The 20,690-nt window shown below is 41.4% G+C and overlaps 1 protein-coding gene across 1 annotated transcript in view; it reads left to right on the top strand.

Annotated features, from left to right (window-relative positions):
* Positions 1-20,690, top strand: part of lamc3 (laminin, gamma 3) — a 149,180-nt gene that overhangs the window by 63,924 nt on the left and 64,566 nt on the right. Inside the window, exons 7-9 of the mRNA XM_008292737.1 lie at positions 11,764-11,862; positions 12,697-12,833; positions 13,223-13,342. Coding sequence (XP_008290959.1) covers positions 11,764-11,862; positions 12,697-12,833; positions 13,223-13,342 — 356 coding nt within the window. The remainder of the gene's footprint in view (positions 1-11,763; positions 11,863-12,696; positions 12,834-13,222; positions 13,343-20,690) is intronic.

The following is a 20,690-nucleotide window of genomic DNA, read 5'->3' as shown; positions in this document are numbered from 1 at the left end:
TGTTGGAAGAGAGAAACGTCTAAAACATGCAGGATTGCGGCCCTCGAGGACCGGATGTCGACACCCCTGCATTAGATATTCAAATCGTAATAGTCATGATTATTTAATGCAATGCTGTGACTAATAAGCAACCCATCATGTGACTTTATGCACAATTATTCCTGCATATAGCAGCTGTTGAATAATGCTAATCGTGCACATTGCGATATGTGAAGAAGCTGTCAGTTCAGTCTTATGAATACTCTAATTGCTGAAAATTTGACTGACCTTATTGGATTTGTGTGTGTCATTATTAAGGCAGACTATTAGTAAACAGAAACAACCCCAGAATTTCATAGACCAGATGATTAAAATTGGGTCCAAGGAAACAAGCGTTCCATCTCAATCAGCCACGCCAACCGCAGTGCACCTAAAAACCATGTCAATCCTTTAGATGTTGTTCTTTTTAGGAATTGTTCCAGGGCCACTGGTGTGTCACCCTTGAACGGACCTTACCTCAGCCTCAGCACTTGTTCATTCCAATTATGCAAAAACAGTTCAGCTGTATGTCTTAGGAAAGTGTGGTTATGCAAACGCTGTTCTTACTCAGCAGAATGGTCCTCAAAAACAACCTTTGAAAGATGTATGCCTCCCTGTTACCAGGGAATGGCACCAGCAATGTTCACTTTCCAGAAAGCTTCATATGTCCCTATAGATCTTCCAGTTATGCTTTACACCTGTCATGTGTTTTACAAACAAGACATGATGTTATTCTCTCTGCACCAGATGGCACCATTGTGAGATGTAACACAGTCAATCATGGCCCCACTCGATGGGGACTAGCATAGCTGTGTCACTGTTTCGACCACTGATTTGTCTCTGGACCCACTTCAACATTCTGACTTGACCTTTTTTGTTGATGGTCCATCTGATAAAACTGCAGGTTAATCAATTTTGACACCCCTCAAATTATTTTGACTTTTACCCCCTCGTGTCTTATGCATCCCTCCGCCATCTTCCACTCAAGTAGCTGAGCTCAAGGCCTTGATCACGACAACTATCCACTGGAACATCATTTACGATCTACACTGAACCGATCCTGCTTATGCATACTGTTTGCCACACTACTGGAGGCATTTGGGCTGAAAGAGGCTTCACTAGAGTCCAGTGTTAGATGGTGCTACATCTAAAGTGGTTTGTAAAGGTAATAACGCTGCTGATGAAGCTGCAATAGGTGACGTGTTACTCGTGGTACTTAGACAGTCGTGTGATGTGGATGACCAACAGTGCAACGTTTCTGGTTGATCTTGTCTGGATTGACAGCTTTCACACTGGCACTAAAGAGCATGCATATGCTAACTGGCAGACCTATGTTGGTATCCTACCTAAGATGCACCTATAAGGGACCTCCGCCTGAGCATTTTGAGGCTGAGATGTGAAGTTATGTCTAAAGTCTAACTGCTATACACCAAGCCTTGCTCTTGCAGGTGAAGGGTGCTGCAGAAGAATGATGAGGTGAAATCACTTCGGATGCCAGAGAAGTGGGACCTTGAGAAATGGTGTTTTCAAAACCGTGAAGTATTCCCCCAGTGTGCTGTACAATGTGCATTGAAACCAGGGGCAGAATTTGGTAAACATCAAAGAAGGAGAGATTGTCTCCATCTTCTTAGGCCCATCCTAGGATTATTTAGTTCCTTTTTTGTAGTCAAGAAGGATAAAGAAACTATTCCATTTTTGGGAAGACAGGCCAACAAGAAGACACCTATTAGTCCATGGGCCCAGGTAAAAATAAAATAAATAAATAAATAAAAATCACTTACTGGTAACACCTAAGGTGGCAAAATCTGTTGATGATTTTTGAAATCCTCTGTGTGTGGGATATATTGGATATGATAACCTTCAAGAGGAGTGGCAGCTTACTTGTAGTTACCATGGCTTTTGTATCCATACCATCCATCCATAGGCATCAGAAACAATGAACTGGGCACAAAGCCAATTAAATACACAAAATGAAATACAGGATAATGAGGAATAGTAAGACATTTGTATACATACACTTAGTGAATGTTGCATACAATGAATGTTGTTAGTAATGGGTAATGTGAGTACAGTTACATTAATCCAACTGCCACTATCATTGTGTGTCTCCTTGAATTCAAAGTTAGGTTCTGGTTCATCCTACCATTTATGGTTACCCCAGGTCTGTAGCCTGCACATGTCGGCTCCTTGAAATTCACTCTCTAGCTTTTGCCTTATGTGCTTCTTGGTTGCTTTCTTGATTTGGACAGTGTCTATAGGGTTCACTGAAGCAACCAGTCTAGAAGTGAGATCAGCCATTGTCATCATTTGAGAATTGCCATAAAGCTCCATCCCGATGAAGAGGTACAGCTCATTGAAAAACTAATTCACAGCAACATAATACTGGCTTTCATCATCGTCATCATCATCATCATCATCGTTGGCATTCTCTTCATTGGAAACCTGCCCTTTCATGTAGTCTCTATAGCATGACCTGTGGTAGAGTACTTCAACTGCTACAAGGTCTCTACTCACAATGACAAGGTACTGCTGTCCATGTTCGCTGTGGCTGTACTCTTGATCTTTGTGATACAAAGATTCACATGTCTCAATGTTAACCAGTACTTTTCACATATTCTGTCTCTTGGCATGTTTGTTTTTTGACAAAATATACAAACTGCATCATAGGCCCTAGATGTATTTGGGGATGGTTTAGCTGTTCTCTTATATTCTTTGTCTTCAACAGAGCTATTGGCCATTTTCTGTTGTTTTACAAGGACACCATGAATTACTTTCTTCATAGTGAAGATACTGCAGCACTGGTAATAGATTTTCAAAATCTGTTTCTTAGGAATGCCATTTTTCAGTTACAAAACTGGTGCATGTTTTAATTTCTGAGCTACCATGACCAGAGTTTCCCAGGAGTCAACATGCTGTGCTAAAACCAGATTTTCTGTATAATTAGAACCACAGCAACATGGTTGCTTTGTTGGTGGGTCTCTACTTTCCCATTTCCCAGTGCCCATATTCAGTCACTTTCATCTGCAACATGCAAACAGAAATCATTAGATTTGATATTAAAAAAGCTGAATTATAAAGTGCTTTGGTTGCAGACTGAAAGAGGGCAGTTACAACCTTAAAGTTGACATTTAAAAAGGGTCAAATTCATCCTTACTAATCCAAACTTAAGTAATCATCCTAACAGGTACATAAAAAATATAATGATGGTGAAGCTAGCACTGTAGATATCTCTACTGAACAGATGCAAAAGATAATAATACAAAACCAACAGTACTTTCCTCCTCTTCCAGTAAAAGATCAACAGAAAACAAGCTGCCAAAAACAAAGGAAAAACAGAGACTGGTAATCTATTCCAGCCTTACTGAAAAGGAAAAATAAACATGACTAAATGCAAGAATATGCTTGAAGTACATGCTTTGAGGGCCAGCATCCATTCTATAAACTATCCATTGTCCTAACAATGGGGGTATCTGATTGTTATAGTTCCTGCAAGAAAAATGAAATAGCTGTTCATCTGAAAAGGTTATCATGTCTTATTTTACTTCTGTTGGTGTAACAAATAAAATGGCACCACTGACGTTTTGCTACCTTGGGCGGTACCAGTATCTGGTCTGGCCCATGGACTGGATCTCAAAGGCATCTGAAGCAGCATGTTCACATGTACCTATATACTCTACAGCATAATCACACAGTATACACAAGAGCATGCAATGTCTGTATATTCTCATCTGGACCATACACTCGAGACACACCATTAACATTCATGACATACTATCTATCTGATGTAACTGATTGTAAGTGTAAAACCTTTTGGAACGTAGACAGTCAGACACAGATTTAAAAGTCAGACAGAAAATGTGTGGATGTTGACTACATATCATCTAAAACCTAAATGAATGGTCAAAAGACTGAAGAAGATCTAGACTGGCATTTACAGGTGTCTTAAAGACTCCAGTAATCCAGATGGAACAGACAGCTCTTTTTGTTCACACCGAGAAGAGACTCCATCCAGTCCTGCCCCTGACATGATGGAGTTTCTGTTGCAATCTAGACACATTAGAGCAAATGAATTAAGGAAGATTCGTGTCACTGTGCATCATAAATGCTAGCAGTGTGTTCAGTACCTGGGCTGAAGAAAGAGCGCCAAAGTAATGTCCCTGTGTCAGTTCAATTATACCAGCATTTAACCATAATATAGCTTGCTTGTGGTAATGGTTAGCAGCATGTTTTAGTTTTGTACTTTGTTTAAGTCAGAAAGCAAAATAAAAACAAACAAAAAAAACATTATTACTGTAACTATTATTCATGTCCACAAGCCTGTTCACCATAAGCTCAGAGGTAAATAGTGCATTATTTGATAAAAAAGAAGAACCTGATGGCCACTGGAGCATAGCTAGAGTCTGTGAGCTTCCCTTAATTTAAGGTTTCACACGCTCTAGCAGAGAGTTAGGCTGCACGAGTCTGTTTGCTCAGACCCCCTCTAGGTGACAGCTATGTTTCATGGTCATCTAAGATCAGCGGAGATAATTAAGACTTGTTGTTCAATAGCGAGGGGACGAGGTCTGACAGCGCAGGTAGAGAAGAGGGTTTATGTGACATTAGAAAGGAAATGTGAGAGCCAACAGGTTTATACCTAAGGCCTACACGTAGCATATTTTTGCTGCAGTCTGAATGTCCTTAAGAAAAGCTTTGTTTGTTACAGATATTAGATGAACCTTGTTAGTCAATGAGTGTAATGGATACAGACATTATGACGCAGAAATAGTGGGTCAGCGTGACCCCAGGCAGGATATTTGACTACGTTTAATCAAGCAGACAGGATGAGAGCTGCAGAGGTCGCGGCAGGATAACATTCTAGAAATAGCGTGAGATGCACAGATGTTTCATTCTAACACAACATCCACAGTATTAGTGTGCGAACAGTCAAGGACCCAAACACCGCTCTCCTTCTGTCTGGAATCCTGTCTGAGAGAGTTGAGGTGTGTCAGAACTGATGAATTAAGATGGCGCACATAGATGGCAACTGTCTGTGTATAAGGGTTGCATACCATCAGTTGATCCGGGACAACTCGGTTTATTGTATCTGATTGGAGCAATAAATCTACGGTGAACTGAAGACGCTCTCTCTGCTCTCATCATTTCAATAAAGGCTGTAGTTTATCATAGACGTGTAAGTGAGATAAATTAGACAAAATATAGACCTCTGCAGGGGACAACAGTAATTCCTTGGTCCTATGGCATGTTCACTATAATCAAATCTTATATAACTGCCATGTAACTACAAAAGCCCTATCTTTTTATATTACCAATGGATCAAATGACTTGTGAAAAGGGTGTTTGTCATATTGAACCAACAGTGACTCTGCTCGACTCTACAGAGCCTTTAAGTGTCTTTCAGCTCATCTTTTGGTTCACTCTCACCGCTCTCTTTAGAATCCTATTTAGCCACAGTAAGCACAAACACTCCGATACACCAATTGCACACCACCCAACATCAAACTGTGAACGCAGTTGGTGCCAAACCGATGAACATTGTGTAGCATTTAGCAGTTAAATAAACATATTTCCCCAAAGAACTGGTGGAAAACAAAAAGGGCTAAAAGCAGAGTGAAGTGGATTTGTATCGTTGCCTGAAACAAGGCAAGCATTTCAATGTTGCATGCCTGGTAAATATTAGTAATGTCTCGAGCCAATCCAATCAATTTGCTAAGCCACTTAGCTTACCAAATCCGTTATTTCTCCCCACGCTTTCTCATTAGCGAAGATCAGTGTGCAAAACATTCCAGAAACAGCTTCTCATTTTAGCTGGCACTGATCACCACTTTCAAATGACAAACACTGCCAGTAGTAGGTCCTGGCGGCTGATGCAAATCAGTCATTCCATGAGTAACTTGAAGACAGGCCAAAATAAAAGTTGCCCATTGTTGGGTGCTCTGCCAAAGATTGAGGTAAAAGTGTTTCCGCACTCCCAACAACTCCAACAGATGAGGAGTCTTTTCTCCAGCTGATTGCGCCCTGTCACTTTTAGGATTCACATTCTTCCAGTTAAATGTTTTTCACATCATATCAGTAATTCAAGCTCATAAGCTTAATAGCTTTGAAACATAGCTTTTGATCAAGTAGCTTGTGAAGGTGTGACAGTTTTTTAAAAGGCTGCCACAGTTAATTCAGTGTATCAAACACATTTAATCAGCAATGAGATAAATATAAGTATCAGTCTCTGTATCACAGATGTCTCGTATAAAAGGACTTGGATCAGGATCAGGTCCAAAATAATGTAATCAAGGACGTACGTAGAAAATGGGCAACTGAATCAAATGTATGAGCTAATAACGCCTTTTATAAGCATGTCAGTGAGGTGATGAAAGCTGGTTTTTGTTTACTAAAGGTGTATTTTTGCAGGTTTTAGAAACAGCTCATGAATAACTGGAAGACAAAACAAGTGTTTTTGACTTTTCCAATACAACATAGACTTTCAGAAAACTGAAACCCAAAACATTGAAAGATAAGCTTAGAATTTTTTGTTGTGTGTTTGATCTTGACCACACTACAACTTCTGTCTGAAATCTTTCACGCCACCATTTTTTTTATCTTCAGACTGTCTATCAGACTGTCCTGCTTTTACTTGTCATCAACCTGCCACAAGTCTATACGCTGATTTTTCTTTCTGCTGCATATGGTCAGAGTTCTGGTTGCTCGCCCAACCAACAGGACAACATATCTGGGGTTTGAAGATCCCTTAGCACCCATAAGGAGACCATACTGTCTTCTCCACGTGTTGCCATGGTGACCGGATCCAGCCTCTGCCTTCGGAAATTTAAAGGAGCAGCTGCGGCCGATCCCACAGAAGCCTCAAAAACTTTTCCTTCTGAAGGTAGTTTGGGAAGGTGACTGTCCTCTACTTCTGATCTGCTTTGAGTGACCAAACCAGCTGTGATCTCTCTTTCCTGTCAACATATATTTATTAATGAGATCCTAATTGATTGTAAATAATTCAACATATTCATAATTTCAGTTTATCTCATGATGCTGTTTGGTGTTTACAAGCTAAAAGCGACTACACATGTTCTGAGGTTCCAATCTGACAAAGCACACAAAGTTATGCATATATTGAAATATTTGTCTCGTTCCGTATCTTTCTCTGATTTCGATGGTTTCAGTACGCTGCAAGAATAAGCGCAGCGGGGTAAATTGATTTTAAGATTGGTAGAATTGCTTTTATTCTTGAGGTACGAGAATGATTTACCTCCGAGACTCTTTCTGAATATTTTTGTGCGTCTGTTGGCGCAGCTTTAAGATGCACTCACCGGCTGCATACATTTTGATGATGAAAAGCGCATTTCAACTTTGTCTGACCTGAGAGCTCTCATACTAAGTGTGTGTGCATGTGAGCCTGCATGTAAACATAAATGGTGACGCATAAGTGTGTGTGTGTATGTACGCGCTCGTGTGTGTGTGTGCAATAGCGGTATGTTGCCATATTTATATTCACAAGAAGTCTATCCTAGCTCTCCCTGACCCCCTCTACCTGCCAAAGGAATGCTAAGTTGTGATAGTGTGGAATCGCATATCAATGATTGTTTGGTGTTAATATTATTTCTAGCACCTAACCGTGGATACTATGACAACAGACAGTGGGCTGATTGTTAAACTGGAGGATAGGCGTTCGGTTTCAGCCTTATTTGTGTGACTTGAAAGTTTTGATATTAAATATTCATTCTCAAAAAGTTGGTCTAATGACTGTACATTTTCAAATGTGTCGCTCATAGTGATGAACCCACGGAGAATGTGTAGACTTTGTAGTGTCTGCAGCTCTAGAGGGTTCTTTTGCTTCTTTCAGCTATTTTATTGTTTATTTTTTTGTTGTTAATATTGTTTCACCCTCCACTACTTGAGTAAAAACATTAATAAAACACATATAAACATATTTCCCTCAGGCCATGGTGGAGACCAAACTAGAGCAAAAAGCAAATTGACTGATATGACAGAAACACAACTTCATATGAACACCATTTCCCCCCATGCCTTAAGAGGTTAGAGGTGATAATATGACAGTGTTTGGTTTACAGCTTGTCCCTGCTGTTCCCCGATGGACAAAAACGTTAGTTAATAGTAAGTGGTTTAAAGGGAAGCTTTAAATGAAAGCGTATTGTATTAGTCAGGAATGTGTAAATGAAAGGTATACATTAATATTACAGGCTGTTTACCAACGACGATGCTGTCAATCAAAATGCTGTCAATGCACACATGCCGACATGCATGCCCACACACACACACACACACACACACACACACATACACACACTTGCGCGCACGCTACTTTCCCTCGTTCATGCAGCAAACTCAGGCGGTTGAGCTGAGGTGTGAATTACCCAGACCACTAGAGCAGAAACAAGTAGAGGCGGCTTGCCTTGGGATAATTGAATTATTTGTAATAGCACGCCATTAAAAATAGATTCTGTGTTGCACTCTCAAACGAAAGCAATCAATCAAAAAAACGTGATAAAGCCGAGTTTGACATAATCCGAGTCACTGCTGACCCAAACACCCACTCACCAGTCTTAACCAGCACCGGTAGTAGAGACGCTAAGAGCTGGGTTCAGGGGTGGTTGTGTGAGTTTGAGGTTTGAGTGGAACAGTTGACAGTTTTATTGCAGTGATGTACGCAGCGTTGCAATTTTTATATGGAAAAGAAGTGGAGATTGAAAAATTTAGAGCTCTTTAAAGCACCAGGTAAAAGAAAACAATAGAATTAAGCAACGGATGAGTGTGTTTTATGTTCGGACCTACAGCCTGAATGCTCCTTTAAACTAGGGGGGATTTGAGATCCAACATTTCAGTTCTTTCTTCTTGGATATAGGTGTGTGTCCAAAGTGTCAGTATTACACAGTGTGTATGGCAGGGGTGGGCAATCCTGGTCCTCGAGGGCCACAATCCTGCATGTTTTAGATGTTTCCCTCTTCCAACACACCTGATTCAAATGATCAGCTCATCATCAAGCTCTGCAGAAGCCTGATAACAATCCTGATGGGAAACATCTAAAATATGCAGGACTGTGGCCCTCGAGGACCAGGATTGCCCACCCCTGGTGTACGGGCTCCTATGTGGCATCCAAATGAATGAATCAGGCTATTTAAGTTTCTCCCACGGTCGGCCACACAACCTATATAACGTTCCAAAGTCTGGCTGGGCTGAGTTTGCTATAACTGAATCCTTTCTGAAGCTCTACATTTTGTAATTTCGTACGGGGAAAAAAAAAACACCTCCGCATACAGTGCAGGAGAGAGAATCATTGTGTTCCGTTTCTATTTTAGGATGTACTGTGATGATTGCCATGAGGTGAATTATCACATATTTTGACAGCAATTAGTGTTTCATTAACAATGAAATATTTAGCACTAACAAATGAATTATTTATCACCCTCTGTTATGCATCACAGCTTATCATAAACATGGATTGTCACTGACAAATTTTTAACATGCGTATTTTAATGATCAAAATCAGTTCCAATGCGGTGTAGTTGTACTGTGAACAATTCAATTGCATAACCCCAAAACTGTGAATGGCTTTAATGTCAGCAGGAAACGTGCACTGCCTATAAACGCTTCAACATATCATTAACTGCTCTGTAAGCCGAGCTAGCAAGTAGCCGAACGATGTGCATTAGCTGCTTATTAGTTTTAGTCCTTTGAACTTTACCAGTGATAGAGTAGGCCTGAAGTATGTTGGAACATTCTCAGAACTCCAAGTAGTGTTTGTGACAAGTGTCAGAACTCAAACAGCAAACATGGTACATCCTCTCTCCTTAAGCCTGGATTATCCTCCTCAGACACGCAGACAGACACCACGGATGCATCGTTGCTACCATTGTGCTACTTTTTTTTTAACCAGCCAGAGTCTATTTGGAGGACTCTGTTTCATACATGCACAGCAGGTCATACGGTATCTACATATGAAGAGTTCATTTGGAAAAACAGATAACTCCATCTTCACAAACCTTCAGAAAACCCACTTTTCCATCGTCTACCTGAGACAATATCAATCAAGCTTAAGTAATCTCTATTTTTGTCATGTCATTTCTACTGAGTCAAATCTACTCAACTTCAGTTTGATTGATATTATCTCAACCAAACAACAACAAAAAATAAGCTTTCTGAAAATCTACAAACATGGAGTTATCTGTTTTTGCAAATGAACTCTTCATATACTTACTCTATATTGCCAGGCGTGCAAACTATTGTCCTTGTTGGACAGTCATTTGGAATCTTGCAGGCTTTGGAAGATGTAGAAATTGACTTCACGCAGATTATAGTGGACTATCCGGCACTGAAGGTATACCAGCATTAAGACCAGTTCATTGTTTTCTACATTACTGATACAGACAACAAATACACATGACTCTTTTCACGACAACAGACACACATCCCTCATGTCGAACACAAAAATACACCCCAGGGTCTTGTGATAATTGGTGCTGCATTTATGTAGCGCTTTGCTATCTTAATGGGACTCATTCAAACAACTGTGGGAGCAACTTTGGGTTCAGCGTCTTACCCCAGGACACTTCGAGGGGCCGGGGATCGAACCGCCAACCTTGTGATTAGTGGACAACCCGCTCTGCCACCTGAGCCACATCCACCCTAATGTGGACAAAAGGCTGGCTCTGACCACAGACTGTGTAGTCCATGGCTTGGACATGACTTTTTACAGGACATTGCAGCTGGTTACAGATTGGGTTGTATCGCTGTGCTAATGTGATCGTTCCCGACGTGTGCCGAGCACAGCTGTTGGACAGCACGAGATTTCTGGAGAATTTGGAACTTCCTCCTGTGTTTGGGCACCGCCAATGGGAAACATGTGCAAATTAAAGGTCTTCCAATGCCAATGTTCTATTACAAGTCTTTTATATTAATAATTAAAAAGGTGTGAATGACATCCTTTACTTTTCCGGTCGGTGCACTCATATTATGGACAATCCGCACAATCACAAAGTTGGATCCGTGCGATCCCTCACAGACTTGAATGAATTATAAAATTGGCATCAGGCATAACCTTGCGGACCTTACGGACATGCGGGTTTGGAAGGAAGGCCTGAACTGACCTTTACAGTGCTGCTTCCACTCAATCTAGTTTGAACTGCCTGTAATTTTATCAAAGCTGTCCCTTTCACACTCACAGCTGAAGTTCTAACAAAAGAGCAGCTTATTGTAATGACAAGTGGAGATACAATTGGAAGTAACATGACATCAACACATAGTGCTTTCTACCTTTTTTTGACAGTGTATGCTGTTTCCATCAGCAACCAACCTACAGCTGCTCCTCTAAATGACCCACTTATATCTTTCATACAAGTCACAGTCGATTTTTCTGATAGTGCAGCAGGCATTTATTACAAAACATTAGTGCTTTTTCAATGACTTTGTAGTGATGACAGAATCGCATTTACAGTGTCGACTACTTTAAGAGAAACCAGGGTTCAAGTCCCAAAACAAGCGTCCATGTTGTTGAACTCTCCTTGAGCAAGACGCCCTGCTGTTTCCAGGGCTGCAGCTGTGCAGCGGACCATCTGTGATGTGGAGGGGCAGAGCGAGCACATAAAGAATCCCTCACAGAGTTATCACATTAAATTGCCCTTGTCTTTTCTTGCTTCCTGTTACTGAAGAGCATGTTCTCCTCTATAAACACACATCTGTTAAATGCTGCAGGTATAAATTTTTCATCTTCACACGACTTATTGTCTGCAGGCCGTGTGAATGTGATCCCAGCGGGAGTGTGGACAATTGCTCTCCTCTGGATGGACGTTGTTTCTGCAGACCTAACGTGGAGGGGCAGAGCTGTGACAGGTGCGTTATAAGCTTGTTGCTTACGTCACACATGTGCGCATATAACCTCTGGTTACCAAGGCAACTTTTAACACCCTGCACAATACAACAATTGAAGCAATCAATAGCAATTCCTCACTATATGTTATAGACCATAGGATTTTTTAAAAATGTCTGAGTTTGGAAGATTATTTTCCAAACTCTAAAGTACAAATTAAACACATTACACCCAGCAGCCAGGCCAGGCACAGAAAAAAAGAAAAAGGTTTTAGATAAATTTGTTCAAAGATTGCTACAAGCTTTCAGGCTATCCATCATTTTGACTACTAGGACAGTGAACACGACGGTTACAATATGTCAATAACCAAGCCTGTGCTTCTCCCTGTCTGTTTCTATCATGTTCCTCCAGGATACAGGATCAAACCGATAAACTCGCTATGACATTAGCAACACACACAGCCCCGGGTTTCCAACTATTGAATTATTCTGTGCTCCCTGTTTGTTGACTTTTTTGCTGTTTTCACGGCTCGTTGAGCAAGCCCCTCTCCTGTGTAATGCGACTTGTGTAGCGGCTGATTTCTAGTGGTGTTCCTGTCCCACCCATATGCCAGTAAGTGTCTGTGGGTCAGAGTTTAGGGTCCTAGCAGCTGAGCTCCAGTCTGTCCTCTTCTTCCTCCACACTGCAGCAACCAGCACCTCAGCTGCCGAGCTGAAAACAACTCAGCAAAGAGATAGCGAGAAAAACACTAATGCAAGAATGTGGTAAATAGCTGCAATCAGGTGTGTGTGTGCAGCATCTGCATGTTAATAACTGTTTATGCTTGAGGGTGTGTATGTGTGTGCGTACACCTACAGATGCAGGCCAGGATTTTTCAATCTACAACAAGTAAACCCAGCCGGCTGCCAGCCGTGTTTCTGCTTCGGCCACTCGCTGGCCTGCTCCTCGTCCAATCACTATGCCGCCGTCAACATCACCTCCGACTTCATTGAAGGTATTTTCTAAGGCTCTACATCCATTAACGAGGTTCCTTTGTTACCATGGGAGCTTTATTGCTCTGCTAAAAGACCAACAATGTTTACTTTTCTCTCTTCACTCTGTTCATTTTGCTACTCCTCAATTTGATTGTGCTGTGCGCATTTAGTTGTTTTCTTTATTTGCACTGTGATGAGCTCCTTTAATCTATTTAAACTGCTTTTCAGGGAATATATTTTTCCTGTTTAATAAGTTAACCAAATAAAAAAATCTAACACGGACAATTAAACACAACATCGAATCATCCAAATGCAACGTCAACCAGTTCAACTCTTTGTGAACATTAATATCATATAAAGCCTGATCTGCAGCGACGCAGAGTAACTATGAGTCATATTTGACTTTCAGATCAGGATGGCTGGTTGGGGGAGTTCTTTGGAGGGCAGGAGTACCCCCTGCTATGGAAGGAAGGCGAGGTCTACCTGCTGCCTCTAACCGAGGAAGACATCGGCTTCTACAAAGCTCCCGGTGAGTCAGAGAGCAGCATAATACAGATTTGAAGTCACCCATAAGATGAGATGGTTACTTCAGGCTCAATGAGTGGCTTACATTTCCCGGGGAGGTATTTCATATTGTTGGCAGTGACGTTATTAGTTAATAAAAACCTTCCAGTTGTTGCTCTTCCAGCAAATATGTACATTTTATTGGTGTTAGTAGAGCATCTGTAATATCCATAGCTTGTTCCTGTTGTTCCTTAGTGAGATTAATCAGGCTCTTTGGCAGCGGGTCATTCAGTGGTTATTCTGACACCATTTCTTCCAATCCCTTATCAGAGCCATTAGAAGATAAGGGAATAAGCTGGCCCAGCTACAGGACTTAGGGCCCATTTCTATCAGCCGCCCCAGCAGCAAAAGGCCTGATGGAATTGGATGTCTTGGCCATGCTGGAGAGGCAACAAAGTGAAAATTGGCTTGGTTTCTTCTTGTCTCCGCTAAGTCGGTTCTAGGCATCAACTCACAGCCCCTCCAGCCACCGTGCAGTCCGCAGCCAGAAGCAAAACAGGAGCAATCCCATTAACTCTGCATCCTGGAGGTTTAATGCCCAAAACGCGCGATCACAGAGAACGACTCCATTTGGAGGCATCTTTTTTTAGAAACGATGAAAAGCTCACTGCTGAAAAGGGGATGTGACAAAGCCTGGTGGTCAGGCATAATTTGTAGAATGTCATTATAAATGCATTAGTAAGTCATGGATGCGCAAGTTTGGCTGCTCAAGTGTGTGTGTGTGTGTCCATGTGACAAGTCTGTAATGAATGCTTGCATACGCCGCCATGTATATATATATATATATATATATGTGTGTGTAATTATAAATGTACATAGTTAATAGTTGTATTTTAAAGTTGCTTTCTTGCTCACAGAGTCTGTAATGAATGCTTGCATGCCGCCATATGTATATATATATATATATATATGTGTGTGTAATTATAAATGTACATAGTTAATAGTTGTATTTTAAAGTTGCTTTCTTGCTCACAGAGTCTACAGCGACGTCTCTGTAGGCCACAACACACAGATTAGTGGCCCAACTGGCCGAGAGCAGCTTTGTGACATCCCGCTTATCTACTTCGCGCAGTGCTTGTTTATGTTGTTTCTCCACATAATAAATGCACACATCTATTGCCTTGCCATCCCTATTAATGATCTCATTTTCTCTCGCCTTTTTTTTTTTTTTTTTTTCCCTCATAGTGGTGCATGTGTACAGTCACTTTAAAGATTAGACCAGAGCGGCAGCAGCTTTGGAAGCAGCTCCGGAATTCTCTCTCACACTGCCACTGTCTCTGTTCTTTTTACTTTTAATTTGTATTTTGCGCTGAAATCCCTCCGCTGTGTTCCTCACCAAAGTAAGCGATAATTCTGAGTGACAACTCCACGTCGAACATCATACAAAACGCAATTTCTGTGATTGCCGTGAATGTATTTGCCGCCGTAGTTCGCTTGAGCTGTCACATAAGGGACGGGATTCAATCATGTGTTATTTTATTGAATTGGTAAAGAAAGAGAGAAGGGCTGCTTGGGATTTGCATAGCTCGTCCAGCTCCAGAAATATCAGCCATTGCACGGCTGAGGACAAAGACATCAGAGATATTTTTCTCAATAGTGTTTGACAAGGAGTTGTTGGCCAGGCAGGGATAGTTTCACACAGTATATGAAGGAAAGAAAGGGGGGAAAGGATTGCACTGTTCTCTATGATAATCAGGCCAGCGTGACACAAACACCAGAAACGTTTTCGCTGCATGAAGACGTTTTCATTCTCGTAAACATCTCAAATTGCCCTCACTTCTATTTTCCTTTCAGCACAAAGTGTGGCATGCGATACATTTATGTAGGTAGGCATTTGCGAAGGTGTATGTGTGCGCGCACTCGAAGACGCGCTTGCTGTGAAGCATTGCCGCTTTTTCCCCTCCTGATCCTGGACATCTGCTTGACAGTTGACACAGGCGGAGTTCAAGTCCCAGCGGTGACTCAACAGACTGAACACTTGAGCGCAGCTGCCAGGAACTATCATAGACAAACATGAAGTACCTCCCTAAACAGTTGCTTTGACCTGCCTCCAACAACCGTGGTCAGCACTTGAATCTGCTGGACAGTAACTGTGGCTGTCTTGGCTGAGCAGTGTTTCATGCTGAAGGGGACATCATCTAACATAAGTCCTTACAGCCATCTGTTGAGAAGCTTGCAATGTGGAGCCTTTTTTTTTTCATATTTGCAGCACAGGCCAACCTGCTAAGCCCGAAGCAGCAGGGAGACTCAAAGTAAAGAGGAAAGAAGGGAGGAAAGAAGCAAAGGAGGGCAGAATTTTAATGAAATAACCCTCTAGTAGGAGGAAAGAGAGCAGCATATGGTTGCTCTTGTGTTCAGTTGAGGAGCGAAAAAGAGAAAAAAGAAGATCCATGAGAGCAGCCCCGGGCTACCTGTCATTCTGAGTCAGGCTGCAGTTGCAGCTGAGGGCCTTACTCAACCCGAGTGCTACCTGCAACCAAGTCTGCATGTAATTCAGTCTGGTGGTCCTTGTCGTCTGGGAAGAATATGCAAAACAGAAAGGAGATGTAGCAAAGGGAAATGAGAAAAACCGAGTGGAGAGATAGAAGGAGATAGGAGAGAGAATAAGAAGCAGAGAATAAGGAGGAGAGGCAAAGTCAACTAACTTACAAGGTGAAGGAGTGATTGAGTGAGACTCGAGTGGGAAAATCAAGGTTCAGTTTGCTCGAAACAAACCGACGACGTCTGAAGAAATCCCAAACGGCAACACTTGACGGCCCGCGAGCGCTCCGTCTTCTGCATGCTGGTTCAGTTTTTGCGCAAGTAATCTCTCTAGAAGGGAGCACGGTTTCTCTATTGAAATGTTCCAAAGTCATCATGGCAGCAGTAAAATCTTGTCTTATAAATCTTATGTATCATTCGCAGGGGACTTCCTGGATCTTTTCGCATAGAGCGCACCTGTATTAACTCGCCCACACAAAGAGAGCACCTTGCATTTTAATGCAGTGCTATTTTTGGTACATACAGACGCTAATAAAAGAACAGTGTGTGTCATCTTCTTCGGGGAACTTGTGTGTGGGTTACACAAGAGCCCTCGGAGCTGACACCAGTCCTCTAAAGTTGCCCTTTAGGTCCTCTCTACACTCCACTTCGTCCCACAGGAACACCAGGCAGGTTGGATTCTAAACATAAGGATGAGGATGTATTCATGTGTAGCGCACCGGTCTGCACATGCATCCATCATGTGGTGCATTTTGCTCCAACAGTGGCCTTGAATAGAAATTCCCTTCCCTTTTATGCGATCGGGTTTCAGGTCACGTACGTTGCACCTGCAGGCAGTGCAGTTTAGTGTTGGGCTCAGCGTCTTGACGGTATTGGACCTGTTTAAAAGTTTAGAGTTTGTCCATCCAGCCTTTGCCCCCACGCTGTCTGCTCGGTGGTCGATGTTAGAGCCTCAGTGGGACTTGTGTTTGTGCGAGGCGGCAGTGATTTAATTGAAATGGAGTTGATTTAATTTGGTTGGAGCAAAGTCTAAACCCTCTGATTGATTGGGGGCTCCTTCACTATTCCCCAAAAGTTATATGGGCATCTATCACTTGTTGTGATGGCGGCTTTATGTGTTGCTGGCAGAGTGTCAACGGTGGCACAGTAAGTGGACTTCAGATCATTCTGACAGACTCATAGAAACAAAATGGAATTCCTGTGGCACAGACTGAAGCTTTGGTTCTTTACATTCCTCTTTTATTTTTTTTTTTCCCACTCACGCCTCTTTTATTTAGAGTGACCCAGAGGTTGGAACGATTATTTTACCAGCAATTAGTTTGTTGATATATTTTTCTGTTAATAGTTTTGCTCTTCAGCTCCCGGAGCTCAATTTGGCATCTTGAAATATCTTGTTTTATCTGACTAACAGTCCACAACCCGCAGATTTTCACAGCACAACAGAGACAAACAATAAATCCTCATACTGGAGAAGCTGAGACGAGTGAATATTTGCTATTTTGGCCTCAAGCAAGATTCTGACATTTTTCGGATATGCACTTCATTTCTCGCCAAGATTTAGATGATGAATTTGATACCGCTCATGTTTTGTTGTTGTGACGCCGCAGCCAGCAGGGGGTTAGCTTAGCTTAGCATGGCGGCTGGCAACAAGGGGAGTCTGATTCTGTCCGCAGGTTAAACAAATCTGCTTATTTTCACCTCTGCATCTGATAAACGAACCATAATATCTCATTCATCTAAAGCACAGAAACAGCGATTTCCTGGTTAGAACCTCCATCTAACCTGTCGCTGCTACATGTTTCTTCTACAGGTAACGTTATGAGCTGTCAGTTAGAAAGACTTCGAGGTGTTGGTAGGCAGGTTGCTTTTTTTTTTTTTCTTTTTTAAACATGTGAACAGAGCCAGACTTGCTGTTTCCCACAACTTCCAGCTTTTATGCCAATACCTGATTGCCAGCTCTGTCGTCAGTGGAATACTGTGCAGCTCTTTGTTGAGTACCGACCATTGTAACGAACCAAATGAGAAAATGAGTTTGAAGCTTTAACTATGTCATTATTTAATGGCTTTACAAATGGGTCATTGTTTCTTAGTTTAATTTTGAATTGTTCATATTTGGGTTGTTGATTCAGAATAGGTTTTTGTGGCCACATACACAGTCGCACTACCACATCAGGTATCTATCTATCCATCCATTACCTAGACACTATTTACTCCCTGTAGGCTTGCGGGAGGGCTGGAGCCTATCCCAGATGACTTAGGGTGAAGGCACCCTGGACAGGTCGCCAATAATTTACACTAGAGCTGGACAATTAATCGAATTTCGATTTCAATTACGATTTCAGGTTCTCTCAATCACGAAAAAACATTTTAATCGGAAGATAAACGATTATTGTGCCGCGGCGTGCATGCAAATTCCTGAGCACCTTGAACGCATCTGTCTTACCGCAAGCTAGAAACGATTGAGAAAAATATAAGAAAGGAAGCCTTCAGTTGGCAAGAAAGGGAGATTATCATCAGTGACATGGAAACATTTTGGTTTCAAGTTCTCGGACGTGGAGCAGAAGGAAATTGGTTGCAAAATTTGTCACGCTGTCGTGTCTGCGTCCCACACGACCAATTTATACAAGCACTTCAAGTTTCATCATAAACTGGTCTATGATCAGCTGCTAATGGAGCAGAAGACACAAAAAAAGTGCAAGCTCGTCAGTCACTCTAAACACGGCCCTCCAAACTGGCTAGGAAATACCTGCGCATCCCCGCCACAAGTGCTGCATCAGAGCGAGTGTTTAGCTCAGGTGGAAATGTTGTCTCCTGCCTGCGATCATCACTAAAGCCAGACCAAGTGAACAGTCTGGTGTTCTAGTCAAAAACTTGCGTTTGTAGGAGGCAGATGGCAGGAGGCTGGACTGAGGGCGTATAGGACTATGTGGCCACTGAAAAACCTTACAAGAATAATTTAGGGTGTTTTTTGGCTGTTGCAAGTTTTGCAGTAGGCTATTAATTTATTTTAAATTCTTGTTTTTACATATTATTATTATTTTACTTGGTGTTTACTTGTTACTAATTCACTTCCAGTTGTCAGAATAATTGTGATTATTATGTTTCCCATAACCGTCCAGCCCTAACGTACACTATATGTAACACAGTAGACAATATTATTACAATAAAGCCGTCTCTACTTTTGCTCTTTTATTACCCTATAGGCTGCATTTGCATCATTACATAAACACACAACTTCTGGGTTAGTGGCAGTGGGCTAGGGGGAGAGATTTAACAAAGTAGGAGGCTGCTGCTTTATATTTAAACTGAAAAACAACAACAATATCAGTACATTGGCCTACATTTCCGGTCTGTAAATAATGTTCACATACATCTCCAAACACCTAAAATAGTGCAGCAGATGAATGGTAACCAGCTTTGGGCGACTATACATAATGCAGAGCTGGACAGACTCCACGGGGAGGAAACGCTGCAGACACAAAACACAGAATGACAAATGTAAAAACTGAGTCATTTTTTACATTTTTTGTTCAAAAATCGAAGCAACAACCCATAAATGAGCAATTAAACATTCAAATGAGATTAAATCAACCATGTTGTGAAGTGATCAAAAAAATGGATGACAAAAGTTTCCAGAAGTTTTTCATTTTGGTGCCACAAATTTAAAAAAAGAACCGCGAAGCGTCACAAGGGCCGATTCCCAATGACTATACGCCAAACATAATGAACCAGAAAATAATTAGCTTGACTTGGCGAGAGGAGAAAAAAAAAACCTGCAAGCTAATAAGTAACTTGAAGATTTATCAGTTATCAAAACTGATTGATTAATAACATGTTAAATTGAAACGGTTGAAGTACGACATTAAAAAGAAAATGTGAAGATAGCAAAGCTCGCGTACTTTCAGTCGGCACACAGTGGTATTTAGAGATTGCTAAACTTTTTAATCCTCTCCAATTTGTCATATGAGATAAAGTAATGAATATAAATCCGTGGCAATACACAGACAGCAGATCACACTTACACATGACTAATCCTTTCATTGTTTTTTTTATAGTGATTCATTACTTTGTAGAGGGGCCTGCGAGTGGGGCCACTCTTCGATGCTCTATTAGGGTTGTGAGTAATTACGCTTTGGTACCTCGGTTCTCAAAGACAGAGAGAGAGAGAGAGAGAGAACTTCCAGGAACCGCACGATGCAAATCAGACCCCAGTAGAATAATGGCCAGCAAGCTACATCTGAAACATAAGCACTCACAACCATAAGGGAGCACTTTAGGAGAGAATATTAGCTTAGTCACACAATAGTATTACTGGGCTCATTACCCACAGTTATGCAAGGGATGTGCGGTATATATTCCCTATTAATCATTTCAAAAGTAATATCTGTTGACTTTTATTTTCTGTGCACATGAGTTTCTTACATTACTCATTATTATAGCGCGTCACTCCCCAAATATACGTAATTACCTCCCCAAAAATAGTGGCCCTACTGGGGCTGTCCTCTAATGCAGCAGTGATAATGTGCTGGCGGATGCTGGATCCGTTAATGCCTCTCCAGTAGTGTTTGTCTGAGTGACTGACTACAAGAGGCCCCATTTAGTCAAATGAGAAATATACAGCGGCTCAGGCAGATGGGAGCAGAGATGATGTCTAAAGATCCTTTTTTTTGTTTGTTTGTTTGTATTCAAAAACTGACAAAAGGCAGTAAATGGCTACCAGAAGAGTCGTAAATATAACATATTCATGAAAAGATTTATTTTTTAAAAATACAAAAAAGAAGATAAGAAAAAATAAATTTAGGTACAAGGTAAAATAAATAAATGAAAAGGGT

Source organism: Stegastes partitus, unplaced genomic scaffold (genome assembly GCF_000690725.1).
Source record: "Stegastes partitus isolate 25-593 unplaced genomic scaffold, Stegastes_partitus-1.0.2 Scaffold827, whole genome shotgun sequence".
Taxonomy (NCBI): domain Eukaryota; kingdom Metazoa; phylum Chordata; class Actinopteri; family Pomacentridae; genus Stegastes; species Stegastes partitus.
This window is presented reverse-complemented; position numbering and strand designations above follow the sequence as displayed.